The 20280-nt window shown below is 56.6% G+C and overlaps 2 protein-coding genes across 3 annotated transcripts in view; both read right to left on the reverse strand.

Moving 5' to 3' along the window:
• Window positions 1–102: 102 nt before the first annotated feature.
• ASPDH (aspartate dehydrogenase domain containing) lies at window positions 103–3468 on the reverse strand. 2 transcript variants are annotated; one of them, XM_033845610.2, is made up of 8 exons: window positions 3371–3468; window positions 2310–2744; window positions 1805–1949; window positions 1462–1546; window positions 1220–1369; window positions 917–1137; window positions 693–847; window positions 103–279 (listed from the first exon to the last, which is right to left on the reverse strand). In XM_033845610.2, exons 2-8 carry the CDS (start codon window positions 2641–2643, stop codon window positions 236–238), a joined length of 1134 nt encoding a protein of 377 aa, XP_033701501.1. In that variant the 5' UTR covers window positions 2644–2744; window positions 3371–3468; the 3' UTR covers window positions 103–235. The 2 variants fall into 2 exon arrangements, with proteins under 2 accessions (XP_033701501.1, XP_033701503.1); XM_033845612.2 differs by having other exon boundaries at window positions 2548–2744; window positions 3371–3462.
• A 2693-nt stretch (window positions 3469–6161) lies between these two features.
• LRRC4B (leucine rich repeat containing 4B) overlaps window positions 6162–20280 on the reverse strand; it is a 38970-nt gene continuing 24851 nt past the window's right edge. The window contains exon 3 of the mRNA XM_033845666.2: window positions 6162–8150. Coding sequence (XP_033701557.1) covers window positions 6309–8150 — 1842 coding nt within the window. The 3' untranslated portion in view covers window positions 6162–6308. The remainder of the gene's footprint in view (window positions 8151–20280) is intronic.

Below are 20280 nucleotides of genomic sequence, written 5' to 3' on the forward strand. Positions count from 1 at the left end.
GGTGTTGCTACTCTGTATGCCCGCTCCCTGTGATGACATCATGCCTAGTGTGAAGACAAAGCGTGGCGTCACAGAAGGGAAACAAGTGATCAGACACCAGACTATGCAGGGAGAAGCGTCTCCAATATTTACTGAGACAGGAGGGAGGTCTGGGGATACTGAGGCAGCAGCGGGACGGTGGCGGTGGGAGGTAAATAATGAGATGAGGATGTCCTCTTGGGAAGGAGGAGGCTTCTTAGCAGAGATGGATCCCCGGCTTGGAGGGCAGGTGGCAGCAGCCTGCGGAGGAGATACGGGGAATGAAAGGCTGAGACAGAGAGATAAGGAGTGACAGACACTTGGAAGAAGGGACAGACCAAGGTGGAGACCTAGAGGGAGGGACTGAGACCCAGAGAGAGGGACCAAATTCCAGAGATAGAGGAACGGAGACCTGGGGGGTAGACAGAGACTCACATGCTAGCGGCCCAGAGAGAGGGGGACACAGAGGCTCAGAGAGAGGAGACTTGGACAGAGATAGAGATCTATAAAGATTCAGCGTCGTGTAGTAGAAGGTTAAGGAGACTCAGGAATAAAGATGAATCGATAGAGACAGAATCAGAACTGCAGACTCAGAGAGCCTGAGACCCAAGCTCTGCAGAGCACAAGAGCCCAGGGCTTGGGGAGAGGAGCGCCGGGGAGGAGCGTGGCCGCACCCAGGAGGCTGCGCCAGAAGGTGGTGATGGTGGCAGAACCGGTGACAGCGCCTGGCTCGCTGGGGTTCTCTCTGTGGGTGTGCACAGCAAAGCTTCGGCCTTTGGGGCCCGGGGGTCCGCTCAGCTCCACATCCACCACATGCATGTCCTTGAGGCTGGGGCAAGCAGGGTGGTCAGTCCGGCTGGCCTGGCCCCAGCCCAGACCCCCGCTCAGCTTCGCTCACCTGAAATCGGCCACAAGCACCCCGATCACACGGTCGAAGCCCAGGCTGGGGGCGGCCAGGGCAGCAGCAGCCATGGTGTTGGAGTTTCGGGGGGCAAGGGGGCAGAGCCCGCGGACAGGGCCTTCATAGAGCACAGTGCGAGGCCCAGTGCTGTGCGCCGTAGCCAGGGGTCCCTCAAGCCGGAAGCCATCAGGGTGTGTGGCCATGGTGACACGGAGGCTCTGGAAGTGAGAGCCAGAGTCGGGGGGACTGGGGGTCTCTGTTGGCCCCCTCCGGTTCCCAGGGAGCCCAGCAGGCCCTCACCTGGAGGCCCCCGGCTTCGTCCAATCTGGCGATGTCCTCAGTGCCCCAGAGGGCCCCCCGGGCCACGAACACAGCGTGGCCCCAGCAATGCGAGGCCTCCAGGAGCTGCCGCTCTGTGGCCTGGTCAGCCAGGGCTGAGGGGGATCCCACCTGGGGCAGATGAAGGTAGGGAGGGGCTGAGGGCAAGAGATGGATCCCACTTTAGGGCGGGGTGATGCCAAGGCAGAAGACACAGAGCTCACCAGGAGATTGGCATAGCGCAGGATTTCTGCCCCAGATTCGTGGATTATTTTGGGATGGGCCACTTCCACCACAAGGTCAGGGTGCCTGGGAGAGGGGAGAGAGGCAGCGAGGACCTTGAAGAGGCATCAGACCTCCCCTCCCCAGATTCCCAGAGTCTATGGAGGCCTGTCACTCTTCGCCCTGGCCTGGGAAGGGAAATAAGACAGAGGCTTGTCCTATTTCACATTTGGGCGAACCAAGGTCCAGAGAGGGTAAGGGAATCACGTGAGAGCACACAGCACCTAAGGGAGGCCAGAACAGGAGCTTCAGAGAGTCCCATTCTCTCACAGCGAGGTCACTGACCTCTCCCCGAGGGCAGCAAGGTTCTGGAGCTGAAGGGTAGGGGGCACACTCCCCGCCATTCGTCCTGGGTCACGATTCCAGACAAAAACAAGTTCTAGGCCCAGTTCTGGTCCCTGAGTCAGCAAGTGGGAGACCAGGGACTGTCCTGGGGAGAGGGAAAGAGACTCAGAGAGAGGGGCACAGAGACCCAGAGAGAGGGGGACAGAGACCTGGAGAGAGGGGGACAGAGGCCCGGAGAGGGAATGACAGAGGTGAGGGAGGGAGTACATTGACCCAGAGTCGGGGGACACAAAAACTTAGGTGGGGGGCAGAGACTCGGAGAGGGGAGGACGGAGATCCTGAGGGGGCTGGAGCCCCGCGGTGAGGAGTGGAAGACACTTAGTCAGCCAGAGGCAGCCGAGCCACAGATAAAGACACAGAAGAAAAGTATGTTTGTGGAGGACAGGGGATTCTGGGGCTCTAGAAAGGGGCCTGGGGAAGAAGCCCCAGACAGTCAAGGACTCACCGAGGCGGCCGTAGCCCAGTACCCCCACCTTCCTCGGGACCGTGTTGAGAGCCATGCCCGCGGATTTGGCGGCCTGCGGTCTGAGCTCCGCAGCTTCTTGCTGCCTCCCATCCCCCCACCTCACCCCACACACGAGGTTTGGGCAGCGGCTGAACTTTGGACATTTGACCCTTGAGCTTCTCTGGAACCCTCCCCCTCCCCCGCTATGGCCCAGAGGTGGGGGTGTGGGGGGTGCCACCTGGGGGCAGGATGAGAATCCCAGGAGGCAGTGGGCGAGATGTTTTGGGGTTCCAGGGCCCTGTGCGGCACCCCCCCCCCCATGTATCCAGCCCATTCCTTCTCTGCATCACATCCTCTTCCTGCTGATGTGGAAAATTTCCTCTGCAGTCCCCTGCCCCCCTTTCTGGCCGGCCAGGTTGCCATGGAAACTGCATCCTGCTTGGGTTGGGGTAGAGAGGGTTGGGAGCAAGAGAGAGGAGATGGTGACGGGGGACTCTGGGCTCTGTCTGTCCCCTTGCTCCTGTGTTTCCAGTCCCCACCCTGCGGCCGCTCCCCCCCCGCCCCCCCGCCCCCCCCCCCCGTGCCTTGGCACCCGTGTTTGTCAGCATTCCTCCTCCAGTGTTTTCCTCCCTTGGTTCTGTCTCCATCTCAGATCTCTCTCACTCCCATCGCTGTCTCTCCACCTTTTCCCGCATCTCCATCCCTCCAGCTGCCGCCCCTGACTCCTCTGGGCTGGCTGCCATTCTGTCTCCAGCCAGGCCCTCATTTCCCCCAAGGTCCGAGGGAGGCCTGGCCTGGTCATGACCCTCTCCCCACAAGACTGCAGGAGCTGGAGTTCGGCTCATCCTAGCCTCAGTGGGCCCCCAACCCCACCAGCTCCCATGGAGGGGTCCCTTCCCCCGGCCCCTCCTCGAACCTCCCTCCCTCCAGCCTGATCATCCTTCTGTTCACCTTGACTTCTCACCTTTTATCCTCCCCTCCCCCGGCCACGATGCCACCAGCCACCCCTCTTTCGCCCCCTTATATTCTCACTCCCATGCCCATCCCTCCGCTCTCCCCACCTCCCATGGCCAAGGAGAAGCCTGCGAGGCCTGTGGAGGCGCCGAGTGCCCCCCCAGTGAGCCCCAGCCACGGTGCCTCGCGGGTGCCTGGCATCGGAAATGGCGGAGACTGCGGCAGTGTCGGCTCCCTGCCCCCCACCACCACCTGGTACTCGCTGCAGTGATACCATGGCAACCAGGATCTGGGGGCCCTGAAAGAGGACGAGAGAGAAAGAGAGCATGAAAGCGGGAGCGAGGGGGAGCCAGGCGTCGCACTAGAGGAGAGTCCCAAGCAGACAAGCCAGACAGATAGGGCCAGGGACCCCAGACACGTCGCTGCAGAGGCAGCTGCCACGGGTGATAAGGCAAGAATTTGCTTTAAGAGCTCCAGATGGGGGCGGTGGGGGGAGATAAGATGCTGTGGGGCAGAAACAGGCAGGGAGGAGGCGCAGGGCCAGGCGCATGGACACGGTCCAGGCCCTCTCAGAGGACACAGGGCCCCGGTGGGGTCGTGGGGGCTTCCTGCCCGCTCCACCTTCAGTCGTGGACTCCAAAGGGCCTGGCCGTCCTGCGCATGCGCCAGGCCTGCCCTGTACGCGGGCCAGTCTGGGCCGAGGGGAGGATGGGGCTGAGACGAGAGCTGCTCCCGGGGGCCCAGCCCTGTGTGCCCGCAGCTGTGTCTGCCCAGAGCAGTGCCTCATCCTGCTTCCACTGGCCTCTGTCTGTCTAGACAGCACGAAGCGGCGGCCCTGGGGCGGGGACCTGGCCCTCTGGAGGCGGCAACGCTGGTACCTTGGGCTGCCCCAGCCGTACCAGCACCTGCCCCGTGGCCTAGCCGATCGCTGGCATTTGCTGGCATTTGCTCCCACTCGCTGGCTTTTGTCTCTCCGAGGGCTCTGCGTGTGAGCTGCCTTCCTGAGCTGCAGTGTAGCCCCCCCTCCACTTCCTGGGCCTGGGCTCTGCCTCCTGCTGCTGAGTTAACAAGACAAAAGTGCAGCCCCTCCTGCTCCGCTGGCCCCAGCTGCCGCACCCCTCCCCCAGCTCACTCCTCGCCCCCCCTTCGACGTGACCCGCTTTCTCCGCGCGGCAGTGTCTTTTTTTTTCTTTTTTTTTTTTTTTTGTGGTATGCGGGCCTCTCACTGCTGTGGCTTCTCCCGTTGCGGAGCACAGGCTCCGGATGTGCAGGCTCAGCGGCCACGGCTCACGGGCCCAGCCACTCCGCAGCATGTGGGATCTTCCCGGACCGGGGCACGAACCCGTGTCCCCTGCATCGGCAGGCAGACTCTCAACCACTGCACCACCAGGGAAGCCCGCGGCAGTGTCTTGAATGGGACCCCTCTGGTTTGGCTCTGAGATGGGATGAATTGCGTCCTCACCTCCACGACCTGTGAATGTGACCTTATTTGGAAATAGGGTCTTTGCAGATGACCAGGATGAGGTTGTACTGGAGTAGGGTGGTTCCTAATCCAATATGACTTATAAAGAGGGGAAATTTGGACACAGAGACACACATGCACAGAGGGAAGGTGCTGTGGAGACAAGGGAGAATGCCCTGTGGAGACTGGGGTGACACTGCCACCAGTCAAGGTACATCTGAGGCGACCAGAAGCTGGAAGAGGCAGAGAAGGACCCTCCCCTACAGGTTCTAGAGGGAGCGCGGCCCTGCCCACACCTTGACCTTGGACTCTAGAACTGAGACACTAAATTTCTGTCGTTCTGAGCCACCCAGTCTGTGGTACCTTGTAAGGGCAGCCCCAGGAGATAGGCCCCCTAGGTTTCTTCTCTTTTTTCTTTCTTTTATTTTTTTGCGGTATGCGGCCTCTCACTGCTGTGGCCTCTCCCGCTGCGGAGCACAGGCTTCGGATGCGCAGGCCCAGCGGCCATGGCTCACGGGCCCAGCCGCTCCGCGGCACGTGGGATCCTCCCGGACCGGGGCACGAACCCGTGTCCCCTGCATCGGCAGGCGGACCCTCAACCACCGTGCTACCACGGAAGCCCCAGGCCCCCTAGGTTTCTGCTGTGAGGTGGGAGGTTGGGGGAGAGGACCCTAGTACATGCCTCAAAAGGGGTGCAGGCAGAATAAACACAAATGCCAGGCGTGCTGGGTGACCAAGCCGCTCTCTAGGGCCTCGGAGGTGAAAGGGTAGGGGCCTAAGACCACTCAGAGGTGCCGGCTCTCCCACTGATCTTCCAGATGGGGCCTGGAGTTTTCCATCTTCTCATTCTACTGCCCACCCATGTTCCCTTTCTTTTCTCTCTCCTCCATGCTTTCATAACCAAAAAAAAAAAAATTTTTTTTTTTTTTACTTTTTCCGTGTTTTTTTTTTTTTAAAGTAATTACAGAGCAGGTAGTCGTTGACGCAAACCTCCCTTCAGTATCAAAAGAGTCTGTGGGGCAGGAGAGGGCTGGGGGCAACGGTGGGGGGCGGGCTGAGGCCGCCCCGCCCCCGGCCAATGGGGACCAGGGGCCGGGAATGGACTCCCCCAGGGCAGGGCCAGGGGCTCGGGAGGCTCTGACCACGTGGCTGTCTCTTCAGTTTAGAGGGCGGGGCTGGGGGTGGGGTGGGGACAGGCGTCAAACTGCAAAAACTGAATCGTAAAAGGAGGGCTGTTGGGCGTGAGGGGAGAGGACACCCCTGAAAAAAGCTCCTCTCTCCCCCGGAAGGCGGAGGGCCGGGAGAAGTTGGTCGGGAGAGCGAGGAGGAAAAGCGGAGGGTTCCGGCCACTCCCGTCCTGCGTCCCCTCCCGCGACCGGGGAGGGGGGCGAGGCCGGAACCCCGGGGGTTCCATTCCCGGAGCCCCGCACTGTCCTCGCTGGGGCAAGATGCCCCGGGGTGCGGACGCGGGTGGGGCTCCGAGCTGCCTGCCCCGACCTCCCCTGTGCGGGGCTGGGGCTGGGGGCAGGGTCCCGGTCCGGCCCCCGCCCCGGGGTGCCCCCCTGCCCGGCAGGCCGGAGGCTTCAGATCTGCGTCTCTTGCACGTTCTCCTTGGAACCGCTCTTGAAGAGCAGAGGTTCGTGGATGGAGTTGAGGCCGGGCGGACCCTTGCCCCCGCAGCTCCCGCCACTGGGGTTGCTGCTGTAGTGCGCCTTGAAGGCGGCCGCCACGTAGTGGTGGTGGTTGATGTGGTCGCGCTCCAGGGCGGGCAGGGCCAGGTGGCTGTCCCCGCCCACGCCGCCCCCGCCGGCCACAGCGGCGGCGGCGGCCACGGACACGGCGGAGGCGGCGGGCAGCTCGTCCTCCACGTTGATGATCTCCACTGTGCGCGTGGGCCCGTGGTGCTTGTGGAGCTGGTGCTGCTTGCGCAGCTTGTAGAAGGCCACGAGCATCACGGCGGCCATGAACGTGATGGCCACGAAGCAGCCGATGATGATCTTGGTGGTCTTCATGACGTCGTCCAGGTCCTTGAGGGCGTTCTCCGTCACGTCCGTTATGGGCACCGTGAACGCCTTCTCCGTGGGGCGCGAGGAGCGCGGGGCGGGCGCCGTGGTGGACGACGAGGCCGGGCCGGCCGCCTCCCCCGGCCGGCCCCCGCCCCAAGCGCCGTCCGTCGTGGGCCCCGGCGGCTCCTTCTCGGTCCCCCGCGGCTGCAGGGCCTCCTCCCCGGGCTGCGTTTCCAGGGTCTCCACCGTCACCGTGGTGAAGTAGGTGTAGCCGCCGCTGCCCCCGCCGCCGCCCCCGACCCCGGGGCCGCCCCCGCCGCCCCCGGCGCCTCCAGCCGCCACGGGGTCCACGGCCGAGACGTTGAGCGTGGCCGAGGCGGTGGTGTTGCCGGCCGAGTTCGTCACCATGCAGGTGTACTGGCCCGTGTCCTGCACGGTGACGTTGGTGAAGTTGAGCGTGCCGTCGTGCAAGACAGAGATGCGCACGCGGTAGGAGCCGTGGGTCATGAGGGTGCCGTTGGGCGTCAGCCAGTTGACGGAGGTCATGGACGTGCCCGTGCGGCACTTGAGCTCGGCGGCCATGCCCTCGGTGACGTTGAGGTCCGTGGGCGGCTCCACGATGACGGGCGCGTAGCAGGTGAAGTGCGACTGGTCCAGCTCGCCGATGTAGCGCCCCTTGAGGCCGGCGGGTGCGTGGCAGCGCGCGCAGCACGTCGTGTTGCTGGGCACCGTCTCCTTGAGCCACCAGCTCAGCCAGAGCACGTCGCAGTTGCAGTGCCAGGGGTTGTGGTTCAGGTGGACGCGCTCGAGGCGGTGCAGGGGCGTGAAGAGGTCGTGGGGCAGCGACATCAGGTTGTTGTGGGACAGGTTGAGCTCCTCCAGCGACTTGAGGTCGTCGAAGGCGTTGCGCTCGATGGTGGCCACCTGGGCGTGCATCAGCCACAGCTTGCGCAGGCTGGTCAGGCCCTGGAAGGAGCCCGGGCGGATCAGGTCCAGCCGGTTGCCCGACAGCTCCAGCTCCTCCAGGCGCACCAGGGCCGTCAGGTTGGGGATGTCCTTGAGGTTGCACATGCCCAGGTTGAGGTAGCGCAGGTTCACCAGGCCCTCGAAGGCTGCCTCGGAGATGTACTCCAGCCGCTTGAGCTCGCCCAGGTCGAGGCGGCGCAGCGAGGGCACGCGGTTGAAGGCGTACGACGGGATGCTCTCGATGGGGTTGTTCCGCAGCCAGAGCTCCCGCAGCTTGGACAGGTACTCGAAGGCCTGCGTGGGCACTGTCGTCAGCCGGTTGTCGAACAGCTCCAGGGTGTTGAGGCTGGGCAGCCCGTTGAAGGCTCCCACCTCGATCTTGCGCACCAGGTTCTTACTCAGCTGCAGGATCTCCAGGTGCCGCAGGTGTTTGAATGTGTCCGTCCGGATCACCTGGGGTCGGGAAGGGGCGACACCATCAGTGATACTGATACTAACGGAGTCGACCACAGAGGGTTTTTAAAATTTTTATTTTATTAAAGTATAGTTTATTCATTTATTTATTTATCGGCTGCGCCCTGTGGTTTGCAGGATCTTAGTTCCCTAACCAGGGATCGAACCCGAATCCCCTGCGGTGGAAGCACGGACTCCTAACCACTGGACCGCCAGGGGAGTCCCTAAAGTATAGTTGATTTAATGTTCATTTCTAATGTAAAGCAAAGTGATTCAGTTGTACATATATGAAAATATATGTACATATTCATATATGAAAAAGAATATATATACACATTCTTTTTCACATTCTTTTCCATGACGGTTTATCACAGGATATTGAATATAGTTCTCTGTGCTCTACGGTAAGACCTTGTTGTTTATCCATTCTATATATAATACTTTGCATCTGCTAATCCCAAACTCCCACTCCAACCCTCCCCCCTCCCCCCTCCCCCTTGGCAACCACGCGTCTGTTCTCTGTGTCTGGATCACAGAGTTTTGAGTGCTGGTGAGGGTGCCGAGCCTCCCCGTCTCTCCACCTTTGCTGTAAGACCATGAGCTCACTGTGGAAAGCAGTTTGATGGTTTCTTATAAAGTTAAACAGAGAGTTAGTTACACAGGACCCGGCCATTCTATGCCCGAGTATTTCCCCAAGAGAAATGACAGCAGATATCCATCCAAAGGCCTGTGACGGGTGCTTGCAGCATCTGTGTTCATTACAGCCTAAGCCGGAAATGACCCAGCGTCCGGCAGCAGGTGAAGGGCCCACGCTCTGTGTCTGTAGGATGGAACACTATGGCTCAGCAATGACGAGGAATGAACTTTCCACACAATGACTTGGATGGATCTCATGGGCGTCAGGTTGAGCAAAAGCAGGCAGATGCCAAGGAGCACATGCCGTAGGACCCTGTCCATTCCACAAGCGCGCGCGCGCGCGCGTGTGTGTGTGTGTGTGTGTGTGTGTGTGTGTGTGTGTGTTGGGGCAGGGGGAGGCCAGTCTGGGAAGGGGCACGAGAGAACTTTCCGGGCCGATAGGAATGTCCCTAGTTGGGGTGGTGCCTACAAGGGTGAGTGTAACTGTCAAAACTCCCCAGACTGGGGACTTCCCTGGCGGCCCAGTGGTTAAGAATCCACCTTCCAATGCAGGGGATGTGGATTCGATCGCTGGTAGGGGAAATAAGATCCCACATGCCGTGGGGCAAATAAGCCCGCGCGCCAACTAAGCCCGCGGCGCATTACAGCTAGAGAGAAGCCCGCGTGCCGCGACGAAGAGCCCGCATGCCGCAACTAAGACCTGATGGGGCCAAATAAATAAATATTAAAAAGAAAACCAAACTCCCCAAACTGTACCCATCACATGAGAGGCATTTTATTCTATGTAAATTACACCTCAATCAAAAAGATTAAAAATAGGGAACTCCCTGGCCGTCCAGTAGTTAGGACTCTGCGCACTCCCTGTGGAGGGCCTGGGTTCGATCCCTGGTTGGGGAACTAAAATCCCACAAGCCGTGTGGCATGGCCAAAAAAAAAAAAAAAAGATTCAAAATAGTTATACCAGCAGCTAAGATGCATCGGGCACTTCCTGGGTGCCAGACGCTGTTCTAAGTGCTTTAGAGCTGACAACTCAATCCTCCAAACTGCCCTGTGAGATAGGTGCTTCTTCAATACACACAACTCTGAAATCCACAGAGCTCTGAGAACCACATTTCTCATAACTTTGGCACCAAACCTGGTCAGAACTCCTGTGAAGCTGTTTAAAGCTTTTATTGATCCCACTCACGTGACTATTCAAAGATTCCACGCTAGAAACACACCCAGATTTGATAAGGGGTGTAAGATCAACTGGGGGTGCTGTAAAAATCTATGCTGTATATTAATACCTTTCTAATATCAGGGGCCCAAACTCACCGAGCCTCAAGGGTTTCACATGAGGGATTAAGAATTATCTCCATCTAAGCGGGAGGAGATGGAGGCACAGAGAGGTGCAGTGACTTGCCCAGGGATGCACAGGAGGGGATGGCAGATCTGGGATTGGACCGAACTTGTCTGGCTCCAGAGTCGTGCCTCTTAATCCTTGAACTTGGCTGCCACCTCTCAGGGCTGAGGCTGATGCACCACAGAAGGGGCAGTGTTGGGCTGGGCATGGAAGGCAGAATCTTACCAGATTCTCCCCACTGATCACTGAGCCAGGTACACTGAGGCACAGAAGACCATGCAGCCATCAGATAGCGTTTCTGAAGCCTAGTTAACGCCATGGAAACACTTGCATTATAATATTAAGGGGATAATGGTGAACTCTAGGTAGCATACTGTGTGCTTGTCACTTTGTAGAACTAAAAAAAGCAGCTGAGGAATTAGGTATCTGCGTCTATGCACCGAGAAAAGACTGCAAGGAAATGCCCTAACCACTTCTTAGTGGTGAACTCCAGCGGATGAGGATTCTGGGCAATTTTAACTCAAGTTATTTTTTTCTTTAATGAACAAAAATTACTTTTTTTTTTTTGGCCGTGCTGCGCGGTATGTGGGATCCTAGTTCCCTGACCAGGGGTCGAACCCGTGCCCCTGAAGTGGAAGTGCAGAGCTTTAACCACTGGACCGCCAGGGAAGTCCCCAAAATTATTTTTAAGTAGAAAAACACTGTAAAAACTTTAAGAAAAGACTCTACCTGGGAGGCACCCAGCATAAGGAAAATAATATTCCTGGTACAGTTATCATCATAAGACAATAACAGCCACCATTTCTGCCAGCGCGATCCAACAGAAATACGACACCAGTTACCTGTTTAATTTTAAATTTCCTAGAGGCTACATTAAAAAAAAAAACCAAGACAGATGAAACCAATTTTAATAATTGATTAGCCCAATAGGTCCAAAATACTATGATTTCAACATGTAACCAAGAGGGAAACTTACAAATGAGATATTTTACTCTCTTTTCACACTAAGTCTTCGGGGGTCCGATGTGTGTTTCACAGTCCACGCCCTCGGCAGCAGGTCCTGCATTTCCCCTCAATAACAGTATATTCTGAGCGTTTTCCCATATCATGGGTATGCTTCTAAAACCTGACTTCCGTGGCCACCTAGAATCCCTCCCCGGGGCTACACCTCCTTTCTGATGTTGAGATGGAATTGCCAAGGTCAGTTTTTTGTTGTTGTTGTTTGTTTTTGTTTTTTTGCAATATGCGGGCCTCTCACTGTTGTGGCCTCTCCCGCGGTGGAGCACAGGCTCCGCACGCGCAGGCTCAGCGGCCATGGCTCACGGGCCCAGCCGCTCCGCGGCATGTGGGATCTTCCCGGACCGGGGCACGAACCCGTGTCCCCTGCATCGGCAGGCGGACTCTCAACCACTGCGCCACCAGGGAAGCCCTGACAAGGTCAGTTTTTTATTTTCCTTAACATGCTTCCGCCTCCTCTCATTTCTGGCAGCGAACACGGGCTAATCTTTAGAACTGGACGAGGATCACGAGGGCTGGCCTGGGGTCTCTGCAGCCTGCCGGCGGTGTGGCCCATGCGGCCGTGCCTGTGTGCGGTGAGAAGAAGGGGGCGCCGGAGAGCCTTGGCCTGACAGCCCTCGGGCCCTGGAGCCGCAGCTCTGCTGCGTGGGCCGCTGGAGCCTTGGTTTCCTCCTCTGAGGGACCCCGGGAAGAGCCCAGCCCCTCGCCTCCCACCCCTCGCTTCCCACCGTGTTCTCTTGCTGCCTGTCCATCCCGTGAGGTTCTAAACAGCACAACGAAAAGCTTTCCTGATCAAACAGGCCCCTTTGCTTTGCTCGACTCTTGAGTTTCCCAAATATAATAACCCGAGAACCCTTCTCACAGGCTGCCTTTCATCACTGCCCCGGGAAACGCTGGCAAAGCACCAAGCAGGCCTCTAGTTGCTGTTTCTAATAATAATAATAGTGGTAATAATAATAAGAGGATCCAGGCATTACTAATCGCTAGGGAGAGAATGAAGTAATGATCCAGGCATTACTAATCGCTAGGGAGAGAATGAAGTCTGAAGGTCAGACTTGAGGGTTTGGACGGACAAATTGAGAACAAAGGGATTGCTGGCCCAGGTGTTGGAGTCGCCCCCTTGCCTGGTCTGAGTCACATGTAGTTCCGGGGGCTCCCCAGTTCCCAGCAAACCCATCTGCATGCCCCACTCTGCCCCCGCTCCTCCCGGGGTCCCTGTTCTCAGCGCGGCCCCTCCAGCCTGCCTTCCCAGTCGAAAGCGGGCCTGCAGCCTAGAGCCCCCTGCATCGTCCACGGCCTCCCCTTGTTAGGGTTGGTCAGCCAGCAAGCCTGCCGGTTCTAATCCTTTTGAATGTCTCATCTTCTCTGTCCCCACGGTCCAGCTCAGGCCTCAAACTGCCTGGCCTCCAGTCTCTCCCCTCAAGTTCATCTCCAGGGCCTTGCCACACCCAGAGCTGGCCCTGCCTCTGCTTTCCTCTAGAGCCCTCCGTGGCTCCCCAGTGCCCTCCAAGGAAATTCAGCCTGCCTTGGAAGGCCCGCTTGGCCTGGCCTGTAGGCTCCCCTCACTTGCAGCCCTCACTCTGGCTACATTTCAGCCAGTATCAACTTCTTGGCGCTATCTCACAGGCACTCCGCCTTTGCATACACTCTTTCCTCTGCTCAGAATTCCCTTCCCTTTTCATCCACCTCGAAAACCCCTGCTCACTCCCTTGGACCCAGCCCAAATGTCTCACACTCATCCATCCATGCTTATTTATTTATTTTTTGTTTGTGGTACGCGGGCCTCTCACTGTTGTGGCCTCTCCCGCCGCGGAGCGCAGGCTCCGGACGCGCAGGCTCAGCGGCCATGGCTCACGGGCCCAGCCGCTCCGCGGCCTGTGGGATCTTCCCGGACCGGGGCACGAACCCGTGTCCCCTGCATCGGCAGGCGGACTCTCAACCACTGCGCCGCCAGGGAAGCCCATCGCTTATTTATTGAACGGGGATAAAGGAGTTCTGAAGGGGCAAATGGAGGAGGACCATTCTCTGTGGAAGGGCGTTGTAATGTCAGCCCTGCAGCGCTGTTTCGAGGATGCGAGGTAATCGGTGAGATTCGCTCAGCACAAGGCTTGGCACTTGCAGGTGGCATCTGGGCTACAGTGATGAATGCCAGGCTCTGGGCTGGGTGTCCCCATCCGTCAGCTCAGCTTGTCCCCCACCGGCCCTGCAGGGCGGGTGTTGTTAGCTCACTTTCACAGAAGGAACCACTCAGCGAGGTTACTCGATGAGGGGTTTGAACCAGGGCAGCACACAGGCCAGCATCGTGCCCCGTTTCAGAGATCAGGAGCTGAGGCTCAGTGAGGTCAAGCGACTCAGCAGGGCTGCTCACCTTCCCCGGGGGAAGTGGGAAGCCTGCAGCTGGGAGTCCAGCCCAGGTCTCCCTGATCCTCTGGACAAAGCAACTGAAACCACACCATGGCCATAAGGTGCGTCCTGGCAGAGCCCGAGGCTGCGGCTGCTCCACGTGCTTTGTCCCAGTTGCGATGAGAAGGGGGTGTGTGAAGGGAGATGCAGGGGCACTCCCACAGCGGGTGGGGTCCCCCCGCCAGCCACTTGAATGATGCACTTGGGAATAAGCAGGACGGGGGTGTTGCTGAGAAGGGAAGTCTGGTTTTATTGAGGATGTGCTGTAGGATTGCTTAAAATAGTGAGTCCCTTTATTTTTAACAGGATTCCAGTCTTTTCTCCCTCCTCCTCTCTGCAGGGTGACTGGGGAGTAGCCTAGTGGGTGGGGGGTGGAGTCAGGGCTGGGTCTGAATCTCGCCTTTGCTGTTGACCAGCTGTGTGAACCTGGCTGAGTGTCCTAACGTCTCTGAGCCCACTTTCCTCGCAGGTCCTGCAGGGTTATTGTGAGGCTTGGACGAGATAATGAATGCTTGGGACATGGCAAGCAGGCAATAATACATATTTTTAAATTGTTGATGCAGCTGATAATGATCATTAACAACTGTCCTGCCTCTGGGCTTCCAGTTTCTTCCCCAGCCTCTTTCCTCTACATCAGCTGTCAGAATTGTCTAAGATGCAGTTCAGACCCTACCAGATCCCTGCTCACAGCCCTCCCATGGCTCCCTATGACCCTCAGCCTGGTGTCAGAGGCTCTGCAGGACCTGCCCCACTGGCCTCTCCTCTACTCCAGCCACAGGGAGATGTCTGGGGTTCTATGCGCTCCCCAGGCTCTGCTTAGCCTCTCTGCCTTTGCACAGGCTGTGCCCTCTGCCTGGAATGCCATCTTCCCCCTAGTTCTCTGGGATGTTCCAATCGCTTTCTGCCGGAGGCTCTCTTTGGCCTCCTGTTCACCGACACATCACAGGCATCCTCTTTTCAGACCCTTCTCACACTGGTTCAATGCATCTGTCTCCTTGTCTAGGCTGCGAGTCTTCATGAGTAGAGACTCCATCTGAGTCATTTCTGCATTCCCTGCACTCAGGTCAAGGCCTAGTTCATGGCGGACTTCAGAATGAACAAGGCTTATATTTGGAGAGTACCCACTGTGTGAGTCAATGTGCCTGCACGGCTTTCGGCCTGGGTGACAGCACCCAAAATGTTGAAATCCTCAGTGACAGAACTTGGGAGATGAAAGAGCACCAGTGTTCTGTTTTTGGTACTGTTTCCAACTTATTCTTCTTTTTGCCTTAAAGTCCATGTGTCTGATATTATTAAAGACACACCAGCTTTCTTTAGGTTAGTGTTTGCCATCATTTTTGCTTTCATCCTTTCTGTCTTTATGTTTTAGGTATGTCTCTTGGATTTTTTTTTTTTGTGGTACACGGGCCTCTCACTGCTGTGGCCTCTCCCGTTGTGGAGCACAGGCTCCGGATGCACAGGCTCAGTGGCCATGGCTCACGGGCCCAGCCGCTCCGTGGCATGTGGGATCTTCCCAGACTGGGGCACGAACCCGTGTCCCCTGCATCGGCAGGTGGACTCTCAACCACTGCGCCACCAGGGAAGCCCTGGATTTTGTTTTTAATTCAGTCTGAAAATCTCTGTCTTTTGACAGGAAGTTTAGTCTGTTTACATTTATTGTAATGACTAATCTATTTGGAATTATTCTTCCTATGTTTTTTCATGCTTTCTATTTGTCCTGATTTTTTTTTTTTTTGCAGCCTATCCATTCCCTTTTCCTATGACCTTTTGCAAAGATCGAGTTTCTTATTCTATTTCCCCCATTTACTATCTTAGGATTTATGTATTTTCTCTCCTTTTAGTGGTTAGCCTTAAGATTTAGCATGCATACCTAAAGAGCAAAGCCAAGCAACTCCTCTCCTCTTCTTCCAAACAATACAAGGCTGATCCCATCTCTGACTCTGACAAAGTGCCATGCAGGGCGGGTTTCTAATAAGGCAAAAGGGGGGATCCAGTATGTGTTAAGTGCCTAGTATTCACTGGACCCTGTGCTAAACACTCTGAGGTCATGATCTCCTTGAATCCTTGTGGAAATCCTGTCACATGGAGATTATCAACCACACGTCCCTGCCTTCCTTCTTCATATTTTATGGTTTACAGCCGAGGGAATGGAGGTTCACTGAGGTAAAGTCATTTGCCCTCAGTCTCACAGCTCCAAAGTAGCAGAACTAGGACTCAAAGTCGGCTTCTCCTGAATCTAAACACCAGGTCTCCCCCATGCGCACCCACCTAAACCAAGAGGGTTGGGCTGTGTGTGGGTTTTGGTGTGTTTTTGAGCTGTGGAGCCCGTTCATTATTCAAACATCACCCACGTGGTGATTTGCTCATTTGACAGATATTCTTTGAGTGCCTGCTATGGGTCAAGCGTCATGCCGGTTCTGGGGGTCCTGCATGGACAAGACGGCCATAGCCAAGTTCCCAGAGCCTGACCTTGAGAGGGGAGGAGAAACACTAAACATACTATTATGCAAATGATCATTCAAGTGGTAATGGTATAAAGGGATCTGGATCTGGGGAGCTGCCCTGGTTGCAGGGGGAGAGGCAGGCCTGTGGCCCCTTCACAGCACAATTTGAAACCCCTGAGGCCAGAGGATCTCAAATCCTCTTTGACGCCCAGGGCCTACTCACTGACACAGAGTGGGATAGACAAGGTGGGGACTGGTTCTCGAAGCAGGCAAATCCCCCTGCCCTCCCAGCCCGACATCTTTGGCCTGATGGGACGCTGACATCCTGTGATGTGGCAGAGGAGCTGGGCCTGGGGTCCTAACTACCCAAGTCACCAAGTCCCCTCCCTCCTTCAGCCCACGTTTGCTAAGCCCTCCCCAACCTGTGCGCCCGGCGCTGTGCTGATTGCCAAGGATGCAGACACCGGTCAGGCACCGGAACATGGTCCCATCAGTGACCACCTCCCGACCTGACGGGGGCTTCTCCCCTCTCTTTCCATCCCGTAACTTGGCCTATTATTTAGGGGACTTTCCACTTTGGTGGTGGTAGGTAAACACTACTAATTCTAGAAGAAACCCTGTTGTGTTCTGTTGGGATTTTTAAGAAAGTAAACTGTCAAGAAATCCCTTATTAAAAATTTAACTGTGGTTGGAAAATGATGAAGTAAATTGTTCATCTTAACGCTATTAAGATAAATTGCTTATATGGGTTTTGAATGTAATGAACCGATAACAAAAGTTTAGTAAGCTTACTGTTGGTTTTTTTTTATCTTGTTAATTATTTTACGTTCATAATTTAAAAGCCTTTTTTTTTTTTCCCCCATACCAGCTGTTTTTATGCCAACTCCTCGTATTTCTTCCTTCTCTGAGATCAGGGACTCGTGCATCGCTTTTCAGTAGGGATTTCCCTGACCGCCAGGATGTGGCCAGAGCCGGCCAAGCATGGGGGCCCGTGTAGGCCCCCGCCTTTGCTCACTGAGCCCCCCTGCCCTGCCCCAGGCCTAGACTCGGCCTCCTGGGGCCTCAGTCTCCTCTGTAACGTGGGGACAGGGGCCCTGAGGACTAAGAGAGAACAAGCATGTACCACGACAAGCCCAGCTCAGGGGCAGGGTGGCCACTCAGAATGCAGCACCCTCTCCGTTACCCCCCCACCGCCAAAAACAAATCCTAAATTTGTCCCTGCTAGGAGGTTCCAGGCCATGTCAGGCAACCCCTCTAACAGGGGTGGGGGGCATCCTAGAGGCTCCATGTCCCACCCCCAGCGGCCATCCTGGGCGAGGGCAGATGGAACCAGCCTCGGCCTCCACCATGGGCCGGCCAACCTCAGCTACAGGAGGCAGGCAGGAAGGGCTCTGGCCAGAGCGAGAGAGGAGAGAGCCTGATCCCCACGGGTCCTCAGCTGCCCAAATGACCACTGTGCTCAGACAGACCTGTCTCATCCCCGGCCCCCAGCCCTGCCCGGCTGTCATTGCAGGTTGAGCCCTGCGGCCTGGTGGTTAAAGCTCTGGGGTCAGACAGCCGGGGTCCTGATCCAGACTCTGCCCTTTACTGCTTCTATGACTTGGAGCAAATTTCAGACCCCCTGGGGCCACTTCCCCACCTGTACAGCGGGGCTTATAAGATCTGCCTCCTAGAACTGGGGAGAAGTTGCCCTCAACCCCCAACCCAGGAGCCCAGATGAGTATGTAAACCTGCGTGCAGACAATGCAGGGGCGAGCTCTACACCAGAGGGGGGTGCCAGCCGCTAGTGCACCCCAGCTTTGCCTCAGATGGTGGGTGGGGGGAGTGGGGTTAGGCTCAGGCTCAAGGCACGCCCCTCCCCCACTTGCACCTCCCTCTCCTCCTTGACTGTTTCACTCAGCTCATCTCCATCTAAAACACACTGGCATTGGAATTCCCTGGCGGTCCAGTGGTTAGGGCTCCACGCTTCCACTGCAGGGGGCACGGGTTTGATCCCTGGTCGGGGAACTAAGATCCCACATGCCGTTTGGCACAGCCCAGAACACCAGCATTGGGGCTTCCCTGGTGGCGCCACGGTTAAGAACCTGCCTGCCAATGCAGGGGACACGGGTTCGAGCACTGGTCTGGGAAGATCCCACATGCTGCGGAGCAACTAAGCCCGCTTGCCACAACTACTGAAGCCTCCACGCTTAGAGCCTGGGCTCCGCAAAAAGAGAAGCCACCACAATGAGAAGCCCGCGCACCTCAACAAAGAGTAGCCCCTGCTCATTGCAACTAGAGAAAGCCCACGCGCAGCAACGAAGACGCAACGCAGCCAAAAATAAATAACTAAATAACAAAACAAACAAACAAAAAACCACTGGCATTGTGCTGTGCACCTCCTGCACTGTCTCTGTTTCCTCCCAGCTTCACCAGGGCAGGGACGTGAATCTGTCCTGCTCACTGTGCCTACAGCAGTGCCTGGCACACAGTAGGTGCTTAATAAATGAATCAGGTATGTGAATTGGGTGATGGACCAGCCAGGGCCGGTCAGACACGGGAGGGACAGGCAGTGTAGGGAGAGGGACGCATGAGTCTCAGCCTCCTCTCAGTCGGAGCCTGTTTCCAGGTGGAGACTTCATGGTGGCATCTTGAGGATCACACCTGTGCCCGGTGTGGGCAAGCACAGAAAGTGACTTTTATCTATTCAAGGACAGCGTGTTTTTCGAAGGGAGGGAAGGGTGTCTGAGCCCAGCAGGGGGCGTCCCTGAGTAAGGTGCGGCTGGGACACCCAGTTTAAGAAGGGTCTTCTCTTGGGGGAACATGGGCCATTTTAAAGTCCAGGAATGACGTGATGACTCTGGCTGAGGGTTGGGGAACAGACTGTGGCCAGGTGGCCGGGAGGAAGCTTGGGGGAGTGTCCTGATGGGCAAGGTCAGGCCAGAGCAGGGACTCCGGAGATGGAGTCAGGACTCGATTACAGTTCTGTCGTCAGTTTGCCAGGGTGGAGAGCCCAGTAGCTACGAATTAGGAAGCATCAGGAATGGCACTGAAGAACCCAAGGCAATCTACAGATTCGATGCAATTCCTATCAAATTACCAATGGCATTTTTCACAGAACTAGAACAAAAAATTTAAAAATTCGTATGGAACACAAATGACCCTGAATACCCAAAGTGACCCTGAGAAAGAAAATCGGAGCTGGAGGAATCAGACTCCCTGACTTCAGACTATACTACAAAGCTATAGTAATCAAAACAGTATGGTACTGGCACAAAAACAGAAATACAGATCAAAGGAATGGTGCTGAAGAAATCCAGTCTTGCAGCCTGCCTGCCTGGGCTAAGTCCCAATTCCACTGACTGTGGCTTCTTGCACCAGAGTCTTACTCCTGCACCTCAGTTTCCTCATCTGTACAGTGGGGATAAGAACAGGCCCTGCTCACAGGGTCGCCGTGGGAAGGGCTTGGAGCAGTGCTGGGTCTGCATGAATCGTCTTCCACTTTCCGCCTCTGAGGCCCTCAGTCTGCTTAACTGAGAAGTGGGGGTGAGATCTGGGCCTGTGGTGAGGTTCAGAGGCCACATGGCTCGGCAAGACGGCAAGCCATTCTCTGATGCATTAACTTAACAGTTGTATTTGGGGACCTACAGTCCATCAGGCTCTGTGCTGAGTGCTGGGGCCAGCGGCGACCACAAGTGTGACCAACAGATTTGGGCACCAGAGGGACCCGTGGGCCTGACTGGAACGGGGGCTCAGAGAAGGTGCCTCTGAGGCCAAGACATTTCTCTGACTCAAGAAAGATGACAGTGACCGACCCTGATGATGGTCTCACTATCAACACTAGCTGGACCGCTCGCCAGCCCCTCTTCCCTCATCTGAGCTGCTGAGACCACTGAGTCCCCAGGGCCCCCAAGACCACCTGGCATGCAGTGGTTCTCATTACATGCTGGTCCAAAGGTTAAAGACATGGAATTTCTTGGTGGCCCTAAGATGGAAGGACTGTTATCCCCATTTTACTGATGACAAAACTGAGGCCCCGATGAGTTCCATTATGTTCTTAAGGAGTTGTGATTCAAACCCCAATGGTTCCTTACAATCTTAAGTGCTGGTGTTACCTAGGTGATTGGGAAACTGGAAGAGTATTCCAGAAAGAGGAAACACCATGTGTGAAGGTGCTGAGCTAGGAGGGAGTGGAAAGGGCCGGTGTGATGCCCGGGGTGCAGGAGGCTGGAGGGGGGAGGAGTGGGGCTGTGTCCTGAAGGACACTTCCTTCATCAGGGTAGGTACCAGAGGGGACACCTCAGGGTCT

Source organism: Tursiops truncatus, chromosome 19, assembly GCF_011762595.2.
Source record: "Tursiops truncatus isolate mTurTru1 chromosome 19, mTurTru1.mat.Y, whole genome shotgun sequence".
Taxonomy (NCBI): Eukaryota; Metazoa; Chordata; class Mammalia; order Artiodactyla; family Delphinidae; genus Tursiops; species Tursiops truncatus.

What these genes read in the sequence shown, in the direction of transcription:
- ASPDH (XM_033845610.2), bottom strand. Translation starts at nt 2,643, where the DNA reads ATGGGCTGGATACATGGGGGGGGGGGTGCCGCACAGGGCCCTGGAACC. An exon ending in ACGAAGCCGGGGGCCTCCAG is followed by an intron (nt 1,138 to 1,219) that starts GTGAGGGCCTGC and finishes TCTCACTTCCAG; the next exon opens with AGCCTCCGTGTCACCATGGC. An exon ending in CTTCTGGCGCAGCCTCCTGG is followed by an intron (nt 280 to 692) that starts GTGCGGCCACGC and finishes TCTCCTCCGCAG; the next exon opens with GCTGCTGCCACCTGCCCTCC.